At 39.0% G+C, this 16,189-nt stretch overlaps 1 protein-coding gene across 1 annotated transcript in view; it reads right to left on the bottom strand.

The window, feature by feature from the left end:
- Window positions 1–287: 287 nt before the first annotated feature.
- fstl5 (follistatin-like 5) overlaps window positions 288–16,189 on the bottom strand; it is a 133,298-nt gene continuing 117,396 nt past the window's right edge. Inside the window, exon 15 of the mRNA XM_080773268.1 lies at window positions 288–3,511. Coding sequence (XP_080629394.1) covers window positions 2,800–3,511 — 712 coding nt within the window. The 3' untranslated portion in view covers window positions 288–2,799. The remainder of the gene's footprint in view (window positions 3,512–16,189) is intronic.

Below are 16,189 nucleotides of genomic sequence, written 5' to 3'. Positions count from 1 at the left end.
GGCCTGTAAATGAACAACACAAAAACTAAGGCACTGGTGTCGGACTTCTTGTTTACCGGAACGGGGTTCAACTCCCTGCAGTGCCCTACTCAATGTGTTGTATTTACCGGAAAGGATGGGAAAAAATAGCAAATTGCGGAGGATGGGAAACATTAGAAAATTGCAGATTGTTATACGATGGGTTATAGCCATTGCGGAAATTGCAAATTGCGGAAATTGCGGAAATTGCGGAAATTGAAAATTGTCGACCAAACACTATACAAAGAAGAAGCATAGATTGGCCAGACTGATGGTATAGGTTTTATTGTTAAGGTAAAACGACAGGCGTGTTTGTTCTGCTCTATACGTAAATAACACTCACATGAAGACATACAGGATGCAGTGCAGGGTGATGACATCACAATGTGCTCGGTACAAGATTAAAACAAGAAAAAAAGGATGACCGACCATGGTGTGGTTTTCCATTGCTTACAAATTAGTAGCTAATAAGTAATTTAGTAATCTCTAAGTAATTACCAGTGGTGTTAAGTAATCATATAAAAAGCAAGTAAGTACATTTACTTAAGCACAATTTGGAGGTATTTTTTACTTTAATTGAGTATTTTCAATTTCCAATACTTTGTTTTGCTCCACTAGATCTTAGATCCAAATAGTGTACCTCTACGCCACTAAATTAATTTGAAACCTTTAGTTACTAGTTACTTTATAGATTTTAATTATTACAAAACATACATTAACGACTTCAGCCCTGTATAGATTTTGGCCAATTTGCAAATAGCCGATCTACAAGCTCGCCATTTTCCAAATATTTGTATATATTTTAGTACTTTCTACTTTTGGTGCTTCTAGTACATTTTTATACCAATACCTTTGTACTTTTACTCACGTACATTTTGAATTCAGGACCTTTACTTGTAACAGAGTACAGTAGCAGACTAGTGATACTTTTACTTGTATTTTTTTTTAAATGTATATATACCTAGTTCTTTCTCCACCACTGGTAATAGCGAGTAATAGTCAGGGGAAATTAACAGAACTGTTATAGAATAACAGATAATGTTGACAGTAAATTAATTAGCACACAACACAAGAGGAAAGGGGCAAAGGTCATTGGCAGGATGAACAATAAGTGGCTCCTGACAAAACAACAGGGCAGGGAAAAAAATCAGAAGAAAACTAAAAGAAAACACACACACACACACACACACACACACACACACACACACACACACACACACACACACACACACATCTTAGATCATCAGGATGAGTCTGTATATAATAAATAACAACATCAAAAAGTCCATATTAAATTAGAGATGGATTGAAATAAAAACAATTCCTTGCGGTGTTGGTCTCAGATTGCTGTGGTGCATAGAACGTTTCGGGCTATAGGATTGAGATAAAAAGGTTTGGTGGTGTGTCTGCAAGCTATCATGTACAACACATTCTGCTCATTCTGTGAGTCGTGTATTGTTGCATTCAAGAAAGAAACAGAGTCAGCATTTCCCAGTGTTCAAAGCTCATTCTCAAAGTGTGTCACTAAGCCCACTAGTGAGATAACTCTGCATTACATATCATTGTCAAACAGAACCGACTGGTTAGAGGTGAGCAGTACATTCTAGCTGCTTGTACGTTTGGTCCAGGCATATTGGAATTTATCTAACAGAATTTTCATCACACTCAAGTTTCCCTAGCATATGTTACCAAGGGACATATACAGTATATAATGGATTTTATAAATTAAACTGACATGGGAATTGATTTGAGCATGTTGTTGGATCACAGAAATCCCTCTGACATTCAACAATCTTGGACAATAGTTATAGTTTCAGATCAAAGGTTGCAAGCGTGCACAATCTCAATCTCTCCGTCTGCACTTCAAAAGGGACATTAGGTCACAGCGAGGGCTTGGTCTAATTAGACATCAGAGGCTGCAGTGTTGACAAAACGCAAAGATGAGAGATGGATAGATTTGTGTGGAACGTCTCTCACCGCTCAAGGAGGGTTGAGGGAAGAGATCGATGTCTCACCGGGAATATAGTTCTGCTAATTCCTCAGATGGAGGGTGTTTTCCTTGAAGGCACGGGAACCAGGAGGAATGGGGAAACTTGATGAACGAAGGATAGTGGTTCTGTTTTCCTGTGTTATAGATTATAATTTTGCAGTATTTCAAAGACTCGCTGATGCAGAGTTTGCAAGAAACCGGTTTAAAATGGCAAATCGTATATCATTCAATTTGCATTATTATCAATTACAGCACATAATGACCAAAACTATTTAGTGGTAAGTAGGACTAGGTATCACTGATAAATTATACTGGTTTCTGTATTTCAGATTTGAATACATTTCTAGATAAAAGGACCATTGTTTATTTAATGTATTAAATCTAAATGGTCATCATCAAATTATGTAACTCTTATAGAAATAATTGTGAAGCCTTTTCATATATTTTGACCTCTTTAACGGACACGGATAACAATACCAACAATTATCATGGTACCTACATACAGTATATCATATGTCTGATTCCCAGTCCTAATTGAAGTACATTTTATGTCGACTAAAAGCCGAACCCTACAGGTAAAAAAAAAGAAAGCTAATTAAAAATTGTGTCCCTTCTGTTTGGAATGATGGTCCCTCGTTCAATGGAATAACAAACAATTTGGTTTATAGAATCGCTGCCATGTTGTTACAACCCCCGAAATTAAAAGCCTGCAACGAAATTCAGTGCAGCAGTACCTTTTTTTTATAAGAAAAAAGATCGTAAGGGTCTTGAGAGGCGGCTGTGACCGCGACCTAGGACTCTCCGACCCACACCACCACGTTTCCCCTGAGCACGTCGGTGATCTCACAGTTCAGCTTGTTGAGCCGACCGTCCAGGATGAAGAGGGACTCGCGGGACGGCGTCATCAGGAACTGTCCGAACAGCCCGCTGGAGGCCATGGCGCGCCTCCCGGAGCCCCACGGCCAGTCGGACGGCGGCAACGCCTCCTTGAGGCTCTTGATCATCTTGACGTTGCCGGTGCTCAGCTCCACGAAGAGCGCGTCCGTCTGGCGCGAGGAGCTGCCGAAGACGTTGTACTGGTGCAGCTGGGTGAAGGAGCGCTGGAAGGCCAGCTCGGACAGGTGCAGGTTGGTGTGGATGTCGAACGGCGCGCCGACCTCGCCGCGCGGCGACACCGTCTGGATGCGCATCACGCCGTCGCGGTCGTCCACCGTGACCAGGTAGTGTCCATCCGGGGACGTGTGCGGGGCGCCGGTGACGTCGCCGTTGCGGCCGATCACGGTGTCCGTCACGGCGTCCACTATGAGCTGGGGCTGCGTGGCGGCGGCGCCCCCTGCTGGGTCGGGTCTGCAGTTGACAAAGTAGTAGCCGCCCAGGTGGGTGTAGGCCATGGACTTGGGCACGCAGTTGTACTCTCGCAGGCTGATGTTCTTCACGTACGACGTCGTCTCCAGGTTGATTTTGTGGAGAGCGGGCTCATTGCGATGGACTACCATCCCGAATCTGTGTGAGAACGAAAGGAACAAGAATGTTAGAATTAGGGATGTCCCGCTCACGTTTTCTTCGCTCCCGATCCGATCAATTGATCTGCCGATACCGATTTTTCCCCAACTGATATTTATATTTTTACAGAACACTTACTAGAGATGTCCGGATGACGTTTTTTTGCTCCCATCCGATCATTTGAAGAAAAGAAAATGCTGTGATCGGCTCCGGTTTCCGCGATCACGTGATCGGATCGGCACAACCATAATTGAACAGTATTCATTTTCAAAGCTCTTTAGAATCCAGTGACATTAGTTTATATTTGAGGGATTTAGCTGACAGTGTACGAGGCATTGCCCTTATTGATGGATGTTTACACCAAATGTCTGCAGCGTAATACGGTGCTTTGAAGGCTAAACTGACTTCACACGTGCTGTGAGATTTTATTTGCAGAATGCAGTTTTTTTCAGAGAAAGTCTGAATGCTGCGAAGCAATTAGTTCAACAATCAATTCAACAACTATGGCTCTGGTCCCAAAGCAGTGCTATTAGCATGTAATCGATCAAGAAAACACAGCTCATTAGAAAACCCTAAAGTGTGTGGCAACTCATTCAACCCAGGAATATCTGTCATTATATATATATATATATATATATATATATATATATATCAATGTAGGTTTATCAGAAAACACATTTAGAACAGTGGTTTACAACTCTGGTTCTCAAAAATAGATGATATACAAGCTCGCAGCACGTCAGTTTGTATCGTTCTGCGACCTTGTACGTATGATTCATGATGACTATTTTTCTATTCTTACTGTAAATCACTCTGGATTAAGTCTGCTAAATGCCTAAATTGTAAATTGTCTGCTATTTCTTTTCAACATTCTGGTCCACAGCCCGCAGCCAAACATCAATTTGGGGGTCCATTGTCAAGAAAAGGTTTGAGAACAAATTTACTGTAGAAGGCCTCGGGTCTTATTGGGGCAATTAAAGTCACATTGCCTTTGAATGTTCCAGACGGGGGGTGAATATTCGAGGGGCCGGGGGGGATCCGCTATTTTAAAAGTGAATGCCTGCCGATCGACGGTGTCCATTTGGAGACCAAATTATCTTTTCTTTATGCTGATGGTCTCTTCATGTTGGCCCGTAAATGGTTGTTTTGAAAACATTGTATAGTACGGTGTAGGGAGCCATTGATCCCATCTTGGGCTGTTGGGAGAGGCTGGCTCATAGAGAGGAGAGAGAGATGTGAGACAAGCTGTGGGGGGGTAGTAGTAGTGGAAAGTAACTACAGTATGTACATTTACTTAAGTATTTGTTTGTTATTTACTCCACTACATTTATTTGAAAAAAAGATTTTCATTATTATTACAAAACATGCATTACCCACTTCAGCCCTATACTAGACATTCTGAAAATAGCCGATCTGCTGCTATTTTCCAACAATCTTTATACGTTTTGAACTTGTGTAATGGGACATTCTGCATAATGTGCATTTTGACACCAATACTTTCATACTTTAACTCAAGTAAATTTGATTACCAGACTTTTACATGTAACGGAGTAGTTACATAGTTTATGAGTACTATTTTCCAGCACTGCAGTGAGGAGTTTCCAGGAGACAGTGTCACGCTATCTTCCCTCAGATAACCTCACTGCAGTCCAATCAGCAGGAGTCCCTAGTGTATGAAAAAGGATAGTGCTTTGCAATTGCGCAAAATGTTACATTTATCATGTTTGTTGGAGCAACTGGCCAAGCTCGAGGCATCGCTGCCAGGGATCGAACCTGTGTCTCTGCAGTGTGGACTAGGGTTTTACATAAATCATTGACCGCCACAATTGACTCCAGCGCTGCCACCCTGCAGCCTTTCTCGGCCCCACCCCTTTCCCACTGTTTATATTGTGTTTAGTTTCCAAGATGGCTGCAGCACCAGGGGGGGCACCCCCCCCCCCCCTTCATTTTAAACGTCATCAGAAACGTTAGTATTGTAACCGGTGAGGTAGCGATGATTTAGAAATCGTAGTTATGTTCAAACACATCAATCTGAATCTGTTTTAAGATCACGGTCATTACAGGAGTCTATGGAGTCTATGGTCTATGTATGCTGACCATAGTGGCCAGGGCACCTATAGGCAGAGCCAAGCGTAGCCTAGCTACGGGGACGCTGCTAGACATAGCTGCATATCAGCGAGACCATTGGGAATCAATACAACATATAAAAAGACGTCAAAGGCCAATCAACTCTGCAAAAAGTGCCGTTGATGGGTGGTAAGTTAACTGAACTAGTTTAGTAGTTTCTATACTCTTGAATCATTCCTGGCCTGGATACATTTCAGTATATTCAATGAAGCGAAGCTATAGAATAAAAGGAGTTATTTGTTCCCACTGGCAGATCTCACCTAAATGAGATTTTTAAAGTAGACTGCCTGCCAGAAATAGAACACTTCTGTCAGCGTTATAACCCATATTGGCAAAGCCTTGTGTGTCTCAGCAGCATGAATGCCTATACCAAATGGCTTTTGTGCAAATGGAAGAATTTACAGAACAATATAAAATGTGTGTGTGTGTGTGTGTGTGTGTGTGTGTGTGTGTGTGTGTGTGTGTGTGTGTGTGTCGAAAGTGAAACCAATCAGCAAAGGTAAATGGTGCATTTATATAGCGCCTTTATCCAAGACACTTTACAGAGATTGTGCATTACATTCACCCACACTGACGGCGGCGGAAACCATGCAAGGCACCAACCAGCACATCAGGAGCGATTAGGGGTTCAGTGTCTTGCTCAAGGACACTTCGACACTAACTCTGGGGGAGCCCGGGTTAGAACTGGCGACCTTGCGGTTACCATCCGGCCACTCTACCCCTGAGCCACCACCGACCATTGTGTTACAACAATGGCCAATGGGTTGTGCTACAAACAGACATTTCGTACTCTATACAGACGTACACACTCAGTCACTCATTGGAGCAGTGTACACCGCTCAACAATTAATGCGTTAGAGCAGGTGTTCCCAAACTTTTTCGGACCAGGTACCCCTTTTGGGGTAGATATTTTTCCAGGTACCCCCTCATCCTCGCAACACGGATAACAATATATTTACAACCACAAGCAGTGTTTCCTGCAGGAAAAAGTTTTGGCATGGTGCTGGGCACAGGCCATATCGTACGGCATACTATGGCACGCCGTTTTTCATCATTTTTGAGGATTTGAAAAAAATGAAAAAATGAAAAAACGATGGGTTATAGCCCATGTTTTTTGAAATTTTGAAAAAAAAAGTTAGCCTCGTTTCTCATCATTTTGGACCGTGGGCTATAGCCCATATCGTACGGCATACTATGGCACGCCGTTTTTCATCATTTTTGAGGATTTGAAAAAAATGAAAAAATAAAAAAAACGATGGGTTATAGCCCATGTTTTTTGAAATTTTGAAAAAAAAAAGTTAGCCTCGTTTCTCATCATTTTGGACCGTGGGCTATAGCCCATATCGTACGGCATACTATGGCACGCCGTTTTTCATCATTTTTGAGGATTTGAAAAAAATGAAAAAATGAAAAAACGATGGGTTATAGCCCATGTTTTTTGAAATTTTGAAAAAAAAAAGTTAGCCTCGTTTCTCATCATTTTGGACCGTGGGCTATAGCCCATATCGTACGGCATACTATGGCACGCCGTTTTTCATCATTTTTGAGGATTTGAAAAAAATGAAAAAATGAAAAAAACGATGGGTTATAGCCCATGTTTTTTGAAATTTTGAAAAAAAAAGTTAGCCTCGTTTCTCATCATTTTGGACCGTGGGCTATAGCCCATATCGTACGGCATACTATGGCACGCCGTTTTTCATCATTTTTGAGGATTTGAAAAAAATGAAAAAATGAAAAAACGATGGGTTATAGCCCATGTTTTTTGAAATTTTGAAAAAAAAAAGTTAGCCTCGTTTCTCATCATTTTGGACCGTGGGCTATAGCCCATATCGTACGGCATACTATGGCACGCCGTTTTTCATCATTTTTGAGGATTTGAAAAAAATGAAAAAATGAAAAAAACGATGGGTTATAGCCCATGTTTTTTGAAATTTTGGAAAAAAAAGTTAGCCTCGTTTCTCATCATTTTGGACCGTGGGCTATAGCCCATATCGTACGGCATACTATGGCACGCCGTTTTTCATCATTTTTGAGGATTTGAAAAAAATGAAAAAATGAAAAAAACGATGGGTTATAGCCCATGTTTTTTTAAATTTTGAAAAAAAAAGTTAGCCTCGTTTCTCATCATTTTGGACCGTGGGCTATAGCCCATATCGTACGGCATACTATAGCACGCCGTTTTTCATCATTTTTGAGGATTTGAAAAAAATAAAAAAATACAAAAAATGATGGGTTATAGCCCATGTTTTTTGAAATTTTGAAAAAAAAATTAGCCTCGTTTCTCATCATTTTGGACCGTGGGCTATAGCCCATATCGTACGGCATACTATGGCACGCCGTTTTTCATCATTTTTGAGGATTTAAAAAAAATGAAAAAATGAAAAAAAACGATGGGTTATAGCCCATGTTTTTTGAAATTTTGAAAAAAAAAGTTAGCCTCGTTTCTCATCATTTTGGACCGTGGGCTATAGCCCATATCGTACGGCATACTATGGCACGCCGTTTTTCATCATTTTTGAGGATTTAAAAAAAATGAAAAAATGAAAAAACGATGGGTTATAGGCCATGTTTTTTGAAATTTTGAAAAAAAAAGTTAGCCTCGTTTCTCATCATTTTGGACCGTGGGCTATAGCCCATATCGTACGGCATACTATGGCACGCCGTTTTTCATCATTTTTGAGGATTTAAAAAAAATGAAAAAATGAAAAAAACGATGGGTTATAGCCCATGTTTTTTGAAATTTTGAAAAAAAAAGTTAGCCTCGTTTCTCATCATTTTGGACCGTGGGCTATAACCCATATCGTACGGCATACTATGGCACGCCGTTTTTCATCATTTTTGAGGATTTGAAAAAAATGAAAAAATGAAAAAAACGATGGGTTATAGCCCATGTTTTTTGAAATTTTGATAAAAAAAGTTAGCCTCGTTTCTCATCATTTTGGACCGTGGGCAATAGCCCATATCGTACGGCATACTATGGCACGCCGTTTTTCATCATTTTTGAGGATTTGAAAAAAATGAAAAAATGAAAAAAACGATGGGTTATAGCCCATGTTTTTTGAAATTTTGAAAAAAAAAGTTAGCCTCGTTTCTCATCATTTTGGACCGTGGGCTATAGCCCATATCGTACGGCATACTATGGCACGCCGTTTTTCATCATTTTTGAGGATTTGAAAAAAATGAAAAAATGAAAAAAACGATGGGTTATAGCCCATGTTTTTTGAAATTTTGAAAAAAAAAGTTAGCCTCGTTTCTCATCATTTTGGACCGTGGGCTATAGCCCATATCGTACGGCATACTATGGCACGCCGTTTTTCATCATTTTTGAGGATTTGAAAAAAATGAAAAAATAAAAAAAATGGGTTATAGCCCATGTTTTTTGAAATTTTGAAAAAAAAAGTTAGCCTCGTTTCTCATCATTTTGGACCGTGGGCTATAGCCCATATCGTACGGCATACTATGGCACGCCGTTTTTCATCATTTTTGAGGATTTGAAAAAAATGAAAAAATGAAAAAAAACGATGGGTTATAGCCCATGTTTTTTGAAATTTTGAAAAAAAAAGTTAGCCTCGTTTCTCATCATTTTGGACCGTGGGCTATAGCCCATATCGTACGGCATACTATGGCACGCCGTTTTTCATCATTTTTGAGGATTTAAAAAAAATGAAAAAATGAAAAAACGATGGGTTATAGGCCATGTTTTTTGAAATTTTGAAAAAAAAAGTTAGCCTCGTTTCTCATCATTTTGGACCGTGGGCTATAGCCCATATCGTACGGCATACTATGGCACGCCGTTTTTCATCATTTTTGAGGATTTAAAAAAAATGAAAAAATGAAAAAAACGATGGGTTATAGCCCATGTTTTTTGAAATTTTGAAAAAAAAAGTTAGCCTCGTTTCTCATCATTTTGGACCGTGGGCTATAACCCATATCGTACGGCATACTATGGCACGCCGTTTTTCATCATTTTTGAGGATTTGAAAAAAATGAAAAAATGAAAAAAACGATGGGTTATAGCCCATGTTTTTTGAAATTTTGATAAAAAAAGTTAGCCTCGTTTCTCATCATTTTGGACCGTGGGCAATAGCCCATATCGTACGGCATACTATGGCACGCCGTTTTTCATCATTTTTGAGGATTTGAAAAAAATGAAAAAATGAAAAAAACGATGGGTTATAGCCCATGTTTTTTGAAATTTTGAAAAAAAAAGTTAGCCTCGTTTCTCATCATTTTGGACCGTGGGCTATAGCCCATATCGTACGGCATACTATGGCACGCCGTTTTTCATCATTTTTGAGGATTTGAAAAAAATGAAAAAATGAAAAAAACGATGGGTTATAGCCCATGTTTTTTGAAATTTTGAAAAAAAAAGTTAGCCTCGTTTCTCATCATTTTGGACCGTGGGCTATAGCCCATATCGTACGGCATACTATGGCACGCCGTTTTTCATCATTTTTGAGGATTTGAAAAAAATGAAAAAATAAAAAAAATGGGTTATAGCCCATGTTTTTTGAAATTTTGAAAAAAAAAGTTAGCCTCGTTTCTCATCATTTTGGACCGTGGGCTATAGCCCATATCGTACGGCATACTATGGCACGCCGTTTTTCATCATTTTTGAGGATTTGAAAAAAATGAAAAAATGAAAAAAACGATGGGTTATAGCCCATGTTTTTTGAAATTTTGAAAAAAAAAGTTAGCCTCGTTTCTCATCATTTTGGACCGTGGGCTATAGCCCATATCGTACGGCATACTATGGCACGCCGTTTTTCATCATTTTTGAGGATTTAAAAAAAATGAAAAAATGAAAAAACGATGGGTTATAGGCCATGTTTTTTGAAATTTTGAAAAAAAAAGTTAGCCTCGTTTCTCATCATTTTGGACCGTGGGCTATAGCCCATATCGTACGGCATACTATGGCACGCCGTTTTTCATCATTTTTGAGGATTTAAAAAAAATGAAAAAATGAAAAAAACGATGGGTTATAGCCCATGTTTTTTGAAATTTTGAAAAAAAAAGTTAGCCTCGTTTCTCATCATTTTGGACCGTGGGCTATAACCCATATCGTACGGCATACTATGGCACGCCGTTTTTCATCATTTTTGAGGATTTGAAAAAAATGAAAAAATGAAAAAAACGATGGGTTATAGCCCATGTTTTTTGAAATTTTGATAAAAAAAGTTAGCCTCGTTTCTCATCATTTTGGACCGTGGGCAATAGCCCATATCGTACGGCATACTATGGCACGCCGTTTTTCATCATTTTTGAGGATTTGAAAAAAATGAAAAAATGAAAAAAACGATGGGTTATAGCCCATGTTTTTTGAAATTTTGAAAAAAAAAGTTAGCCTCGTTTCTCATCATTTTGGACCGTGGGCTATAGCCCATATCGTACGGCATACTATGGCACGCCGTTTTTCATCATTTTTGAGGATTTGAAAAAAATGAAAAAATGAAAAAAACGATGGGTTATAGCCCATGTTTTTTGAAATTTTGGAAAAAAAAGTTAGCCTCGTTTCTCATCATTTTGGACCGTGGGCTATAGCCCATATCGTACGGCATACTATGGCACGCCGTTTTTCATCATTTTTGAGGATTTGAAAAAAATGAAAAAATAAAAAAAATGGGTTATAGCCCATGTTTTTTGAAATTTTGAAAAAAAAAGTTAGCCTCGTTTCTCATCATTTTGGACCGTGGGCTATAGCCCATATCGTACGGCATACTATGGCACGCCGTTTTTCATCATTTTTGAGGATTTGAAAAAAATGAAAAAATGAAAAAAACGATGGGTTATAGCCCATGTTTTTTGAAATTAAAAAAAAAAAAGTTAGCCTCGTTTCTCATCATTTTGGACCGTGGGCTATAGCCCATATCGTACGGCATACTATGGCACGCCGTTTTTCATCATTTTTGAGGATTTGAAAAAAATGAAAAAATGAAAAAAACGATGGGTTATAGCCCATGTTTTTTGAAATTTTGAAAAAAAAAGTTAGCCTCGTTTCTCATCATTTTGGACCGTGGGCTATAGCCCATATCGTACGGCATACTATGGCACGCCGTTTTTCATCATTTTTGAGGATTTGAAAAAAATGAAAAAATGAAAAAAACGATGGGTTATAGCCCATGTTTTTTGAAATTTTGAAAAAAAAAGTTAGCCTCGTTTCTCATCATTTTGGACCGTGGGCTATAGCCCATATCGTACGGCATACTATGGCACGCCGTTTTTCATCATTTTTGAGGATTTGAAAAAAATGAAAAAATAAAAAAATGATGGGTTATAGCCCATGTTTTTTGAAATTTTGAAAAAAAAAGTTAGCCTCGTTTCTCATCATTTTGGACCGTGGGCTATAGCCCATATCGTACGGCATACTATGGCACGCCGTTTTTCATCATTTTTGAGGATTTGAAAAAAATGAAAAAATGAAAAAAACGATGGGTTATAGCCCATGTTTTTTGAAATTTTGGAAAAAAAAGTTAGCCTCGTTTCTCATCATTTTGGACCGTGGGCTATAGCCCATATCGTACGGCATACTATGGCACGCCGTTTTTCATCATTTTTGAGGATTTGAAAAAAATGAAAAAATGAAAAAAACGATGGGTTATAGCCCATGTTTTTTGAAATTTTGAAAAAAAAAGTTAGCCTCGTTTCTCATCATTTTGGACCGTGGGCTATAGCCCATATCGTACGGCATACTATGGCACGCCGTTTTTCATCATTTTTGAGGATTTGAAAAAAATGAAAAAATAAAAAAATGATGGGTTATAGCCCATGTTTTTTGAAATTTTGAAAAAAAAAGTTAGCCTCGTTTCTCATCATTTTGGACCGTGGGCTATAGCCCATATCGTACGGCATACTATGGCACGCCGTTTTTCATCATTTTTGAGGATTTTGAAAAAATGAAAAAATGAAAAAAACGATGGGTTATAGCCCATGTTTTTTGAAATTTTGAAAAAAAAAGGTTAACCTCGTTTCTCATCATTTTGGACCGTGGGCTATAGCCCATATCGTACGGCATACTATGGCATGCCGTTTTTCATCATTTTTGAGGATTTGAAAAAAATGAAAAAACGATGGGTTATAGCCCATGTTTTTTGAAATTTTGAAAAAAAAAGTTAGCCTCGTTTCTCATCATTTTGGACCGTGGGCTATAGCCCATATCGTACGGCATACTATGGCACGCCGTTTTTAATCATTTTTGAGGATTTGAAAAAAATGAAAAAATGAAAAAAACGATGGGTTATAGCCCATGTTTTTTTGAAATTTTGGAAAAAAAAAGTTAGCCTCGTTTCTCATCATTTTGGACCGTGGGCTATAGCCCATATCGTACGGCATACTATGGCACGCCGTTTTTCATAATTTTTGAGGATTTGAAAAAAATGAAAAAATAAAAAAAATGATGGGTTATAACCCATGTTTTTTGAAATTTTGAAAAAAAAAGTTATCCTCGTTTCTCATCATTTTGGACCGTGGGCTATAGCCCATATCGTACGGCATACTATGGCACGCCGTTTTTCATAATTTTTGAGGATTTTAAAAAAATGAAAAAATGAAAAAAAACGATGGGTTATAGCCCATGTTTTTTGAAATTTTGAAAAAAAAAGTTAGCCTCGTTTCTCCTCATTTTGGACCGTGGGCTATAGCCCATATCGTACGGCATACTATGGCACGCCGTTTTTCATCATTTTTGAGGATTTGAAAAAAATGAAAAAATGAAAAAAACGATGGGTTATAGCCCATGTTTTTTGAAATTTTGAAAAAAAAAGTTAGCCTCGTTTCTCATCATTTTGGACCGTGGGCTATAGCCCATATCGTACGGCATACTATAGCACGCCGTTTTTCATCATTTTTCATCATAAATGTAAACGTCTAAATGTAGACGTCTAAATGTGTACGTCTAAATGTAGACGTCTAAATGTAGACGTCTAAATGTGTACGTCTTCTCTTATGGGGGACCCTGGCATATCTTTTCAAATGGGGGTCCACAGGCTAAGTAGTGTCAATTTGGGGGTCCTTGACATGAAAAAGTTTGGGAACCACTGCTTTAAACACTTTAGCACTTTATGAACATGAACAAAATAGATGGGTCCCCCCTGGAACTCCCTCAGGTACCCCTGGGGGTCCCCGGACCCCACTTTGGGAACCACTGCGTTAGAGTACTAGTACTAATAGTTACTGTTAAAAATAACGCTGTTACAGTTACTTTGTAGCACGTTAGTGCCAACAGTATGGGTCTTGCATAACACTGTATAGACTAGAGCAGTGGTAACCAACCTTTTCAAGCCCAAGAGCCCATTTTATTCCCAATTGTAAGCCAAGATCTACCACTAAAACGTGTTAGAAAAAACACTTGTTTTTTTGCTATTTCTGACAGGCTCAATGCATGTGCACACATCCACACAAAGACTAAAGCTTAAATTAGAATAAATACTTATAGTAAGTTTTTTATATTATCAATGTCAAATAATATTAAGACAAATTAGAAATAATTAGTATTAGAAATATTTTGTTTCTCATTTCAATGAATATTCACATGACAAATGACATAGGCATAACATGACCATATATATTTGCACAGATATGGTGACATACTCTCAGGGTCAGCCCACCTTTAATGAGACTGCTGTGTTATCTGCAAGCGTTTTGAAATCTGGTTCATATTTAGTGATTGCCAGTCTGAGGGTGTCATTAAGATGTGAGTCAGTCATACGAGTTCTAAACTTGGATTTTATTATTTTCATTTGTGAAAAGGCCATTTCACATAAGTACGTGGAACCAAAGTAGGCATGCAGCTTCAGTGCACACGACACAATCAGGGGATACTTCTCTGCTCACAAGAGACCAAAATTCCTTCTCTTTAGCTCTGACCTGCAGGTGACAGTCACTTACTAATCCAATAATCTCCATTTAAATATCTGAAGTTAATGCAAACACATCCTGCATTTTATCGGACAGCAGTTCAATGACAGTAGGCTCAGTAAATAGGATTTGATACAAAAGCAGCTACTTGACTCATGCGTTGTACTTCAACAAGTTTTCATATTTCATATTTATCATATTTTTTGCTCTATGTGTGCGTGTGTACAGAATTCAAACTGTAGCATTGATTATTGTCACGGACAGAAGTCATTCTTTATTTCTTTCCCTTTGCATATGCCCTGGAGTGCACTCGCCTATTAGTTTGCATTGCAGACTGGTATATTCAGTATATTTGTCTCATTTTTATATTTTTGTTGTTGCTGCGCAGCAGTTGAGGAGAACGCAACTATGCATTCCTTTAAGCAACACAACTTCTGCAGCTGCATCCATACGTTTAGAATTTGCATCAATGATCAAATCCCAATAATAAAAAATATTATAACAACGAACAACGAAAACTGAAGGAGCAGCGGCGCTATCGGCTAGTAGTCCCAACTCGAAGTGTCTGCAGCCTGTCACGAGCCCCGTGAGCACGTTGTTCCGTATTTTAATGTCGGGTCGGAGAATAAATACAGTATGAATGACGGCGGGATTTATTTGACAACTCTGTCCTGCTTTCTTCACGAGAAGAGAAGAGCGCTCACAGCTGCTAATATGGTAGCAGCCGTGTGGCTGTCAGTTCTCTTTACGGCATGACGTATTGGGAACCTGGGTCTGGGAAGCTCAGAGCTGCAGCCATTGGCTCATGATACGAGCACACGACCAATGGGACAGATCATTCAGTGTTGCTAAGATACCACCCCCCCACCACACACACGCACGCACACACACACACACACACCCTTGGACGATGGGGTCTATTCTCAAACTCAGAGCCACAGCGCTCTGCTCAAAATTAATTTGCATGTGACGAGCGGCACTGACATTATTCCAATGGGTCTGACACTTCGCGATCGACTCGAAAGGTTCCCGCGAGCTACTGGTAGCTCGCGAACCCCAGGTTGGTTACCCCTGGACTAGAGTCTATACAGTGTTATGCAAGACCCAACACGCTGCATTACTATGTGGGTCTATACTATAGACCCACATAGTAATGCAGCGTGTTCTTTTTTTTAAGCAATGCTACACTATATCGTCCAATGTAAAAACTATATGTACAGACTCTACATAAAGTATAACTATCTGATACGCATCATCTTACAGAACAAAAGATATTCATCTTATGCTCATTCTTAAATTACTTTTTTCATCTTCAGGCTCACAACATGTCACATTGTGACTGACTGATTGATTGATTTAATGATTGATTGATTGATTGATTGAAGAATGTATTAACACTTTTGGAGAATTACAGTACATTTCAAGCACAACAAGACTGTTACACTTGTTTACAATAGGGTCCACCATGTTCAATTCATCATAACATGACACGTTGTGACAAACATTTTGATAGGGCTGAAATGTTTAAAACACTCACTCCTTTTGGGGACCTGGAACCCCAGGGGACCTGGAACCCCTGCCCGGACCCCACTTTCACAATAAATGTGTTACAACCAACAGCAAACTATATTTACAACAAAGCCGTTGTGATTAACCTCCCACATCGCAATAACATGAACCCATCAGCTGCATTCTCTC

This window comes from Protomyctophum bolini (genome assembly GCF_963924005.1).
Source record: "Protomyctophum bolini genome assembly, chromosome: 10".
Lineage (NCBI taxonomy): Eukaryota > Metazoa > Chordata > Actinopteri > Myctophiformes > Myctophidae > Protomyctophum > Protomyctophum bolini.
The sequence above is the reverse complement of the archived record's forward strand: the minus strand, read 5'-3'. Positions and strand labels throughout refer to the sequence as shown.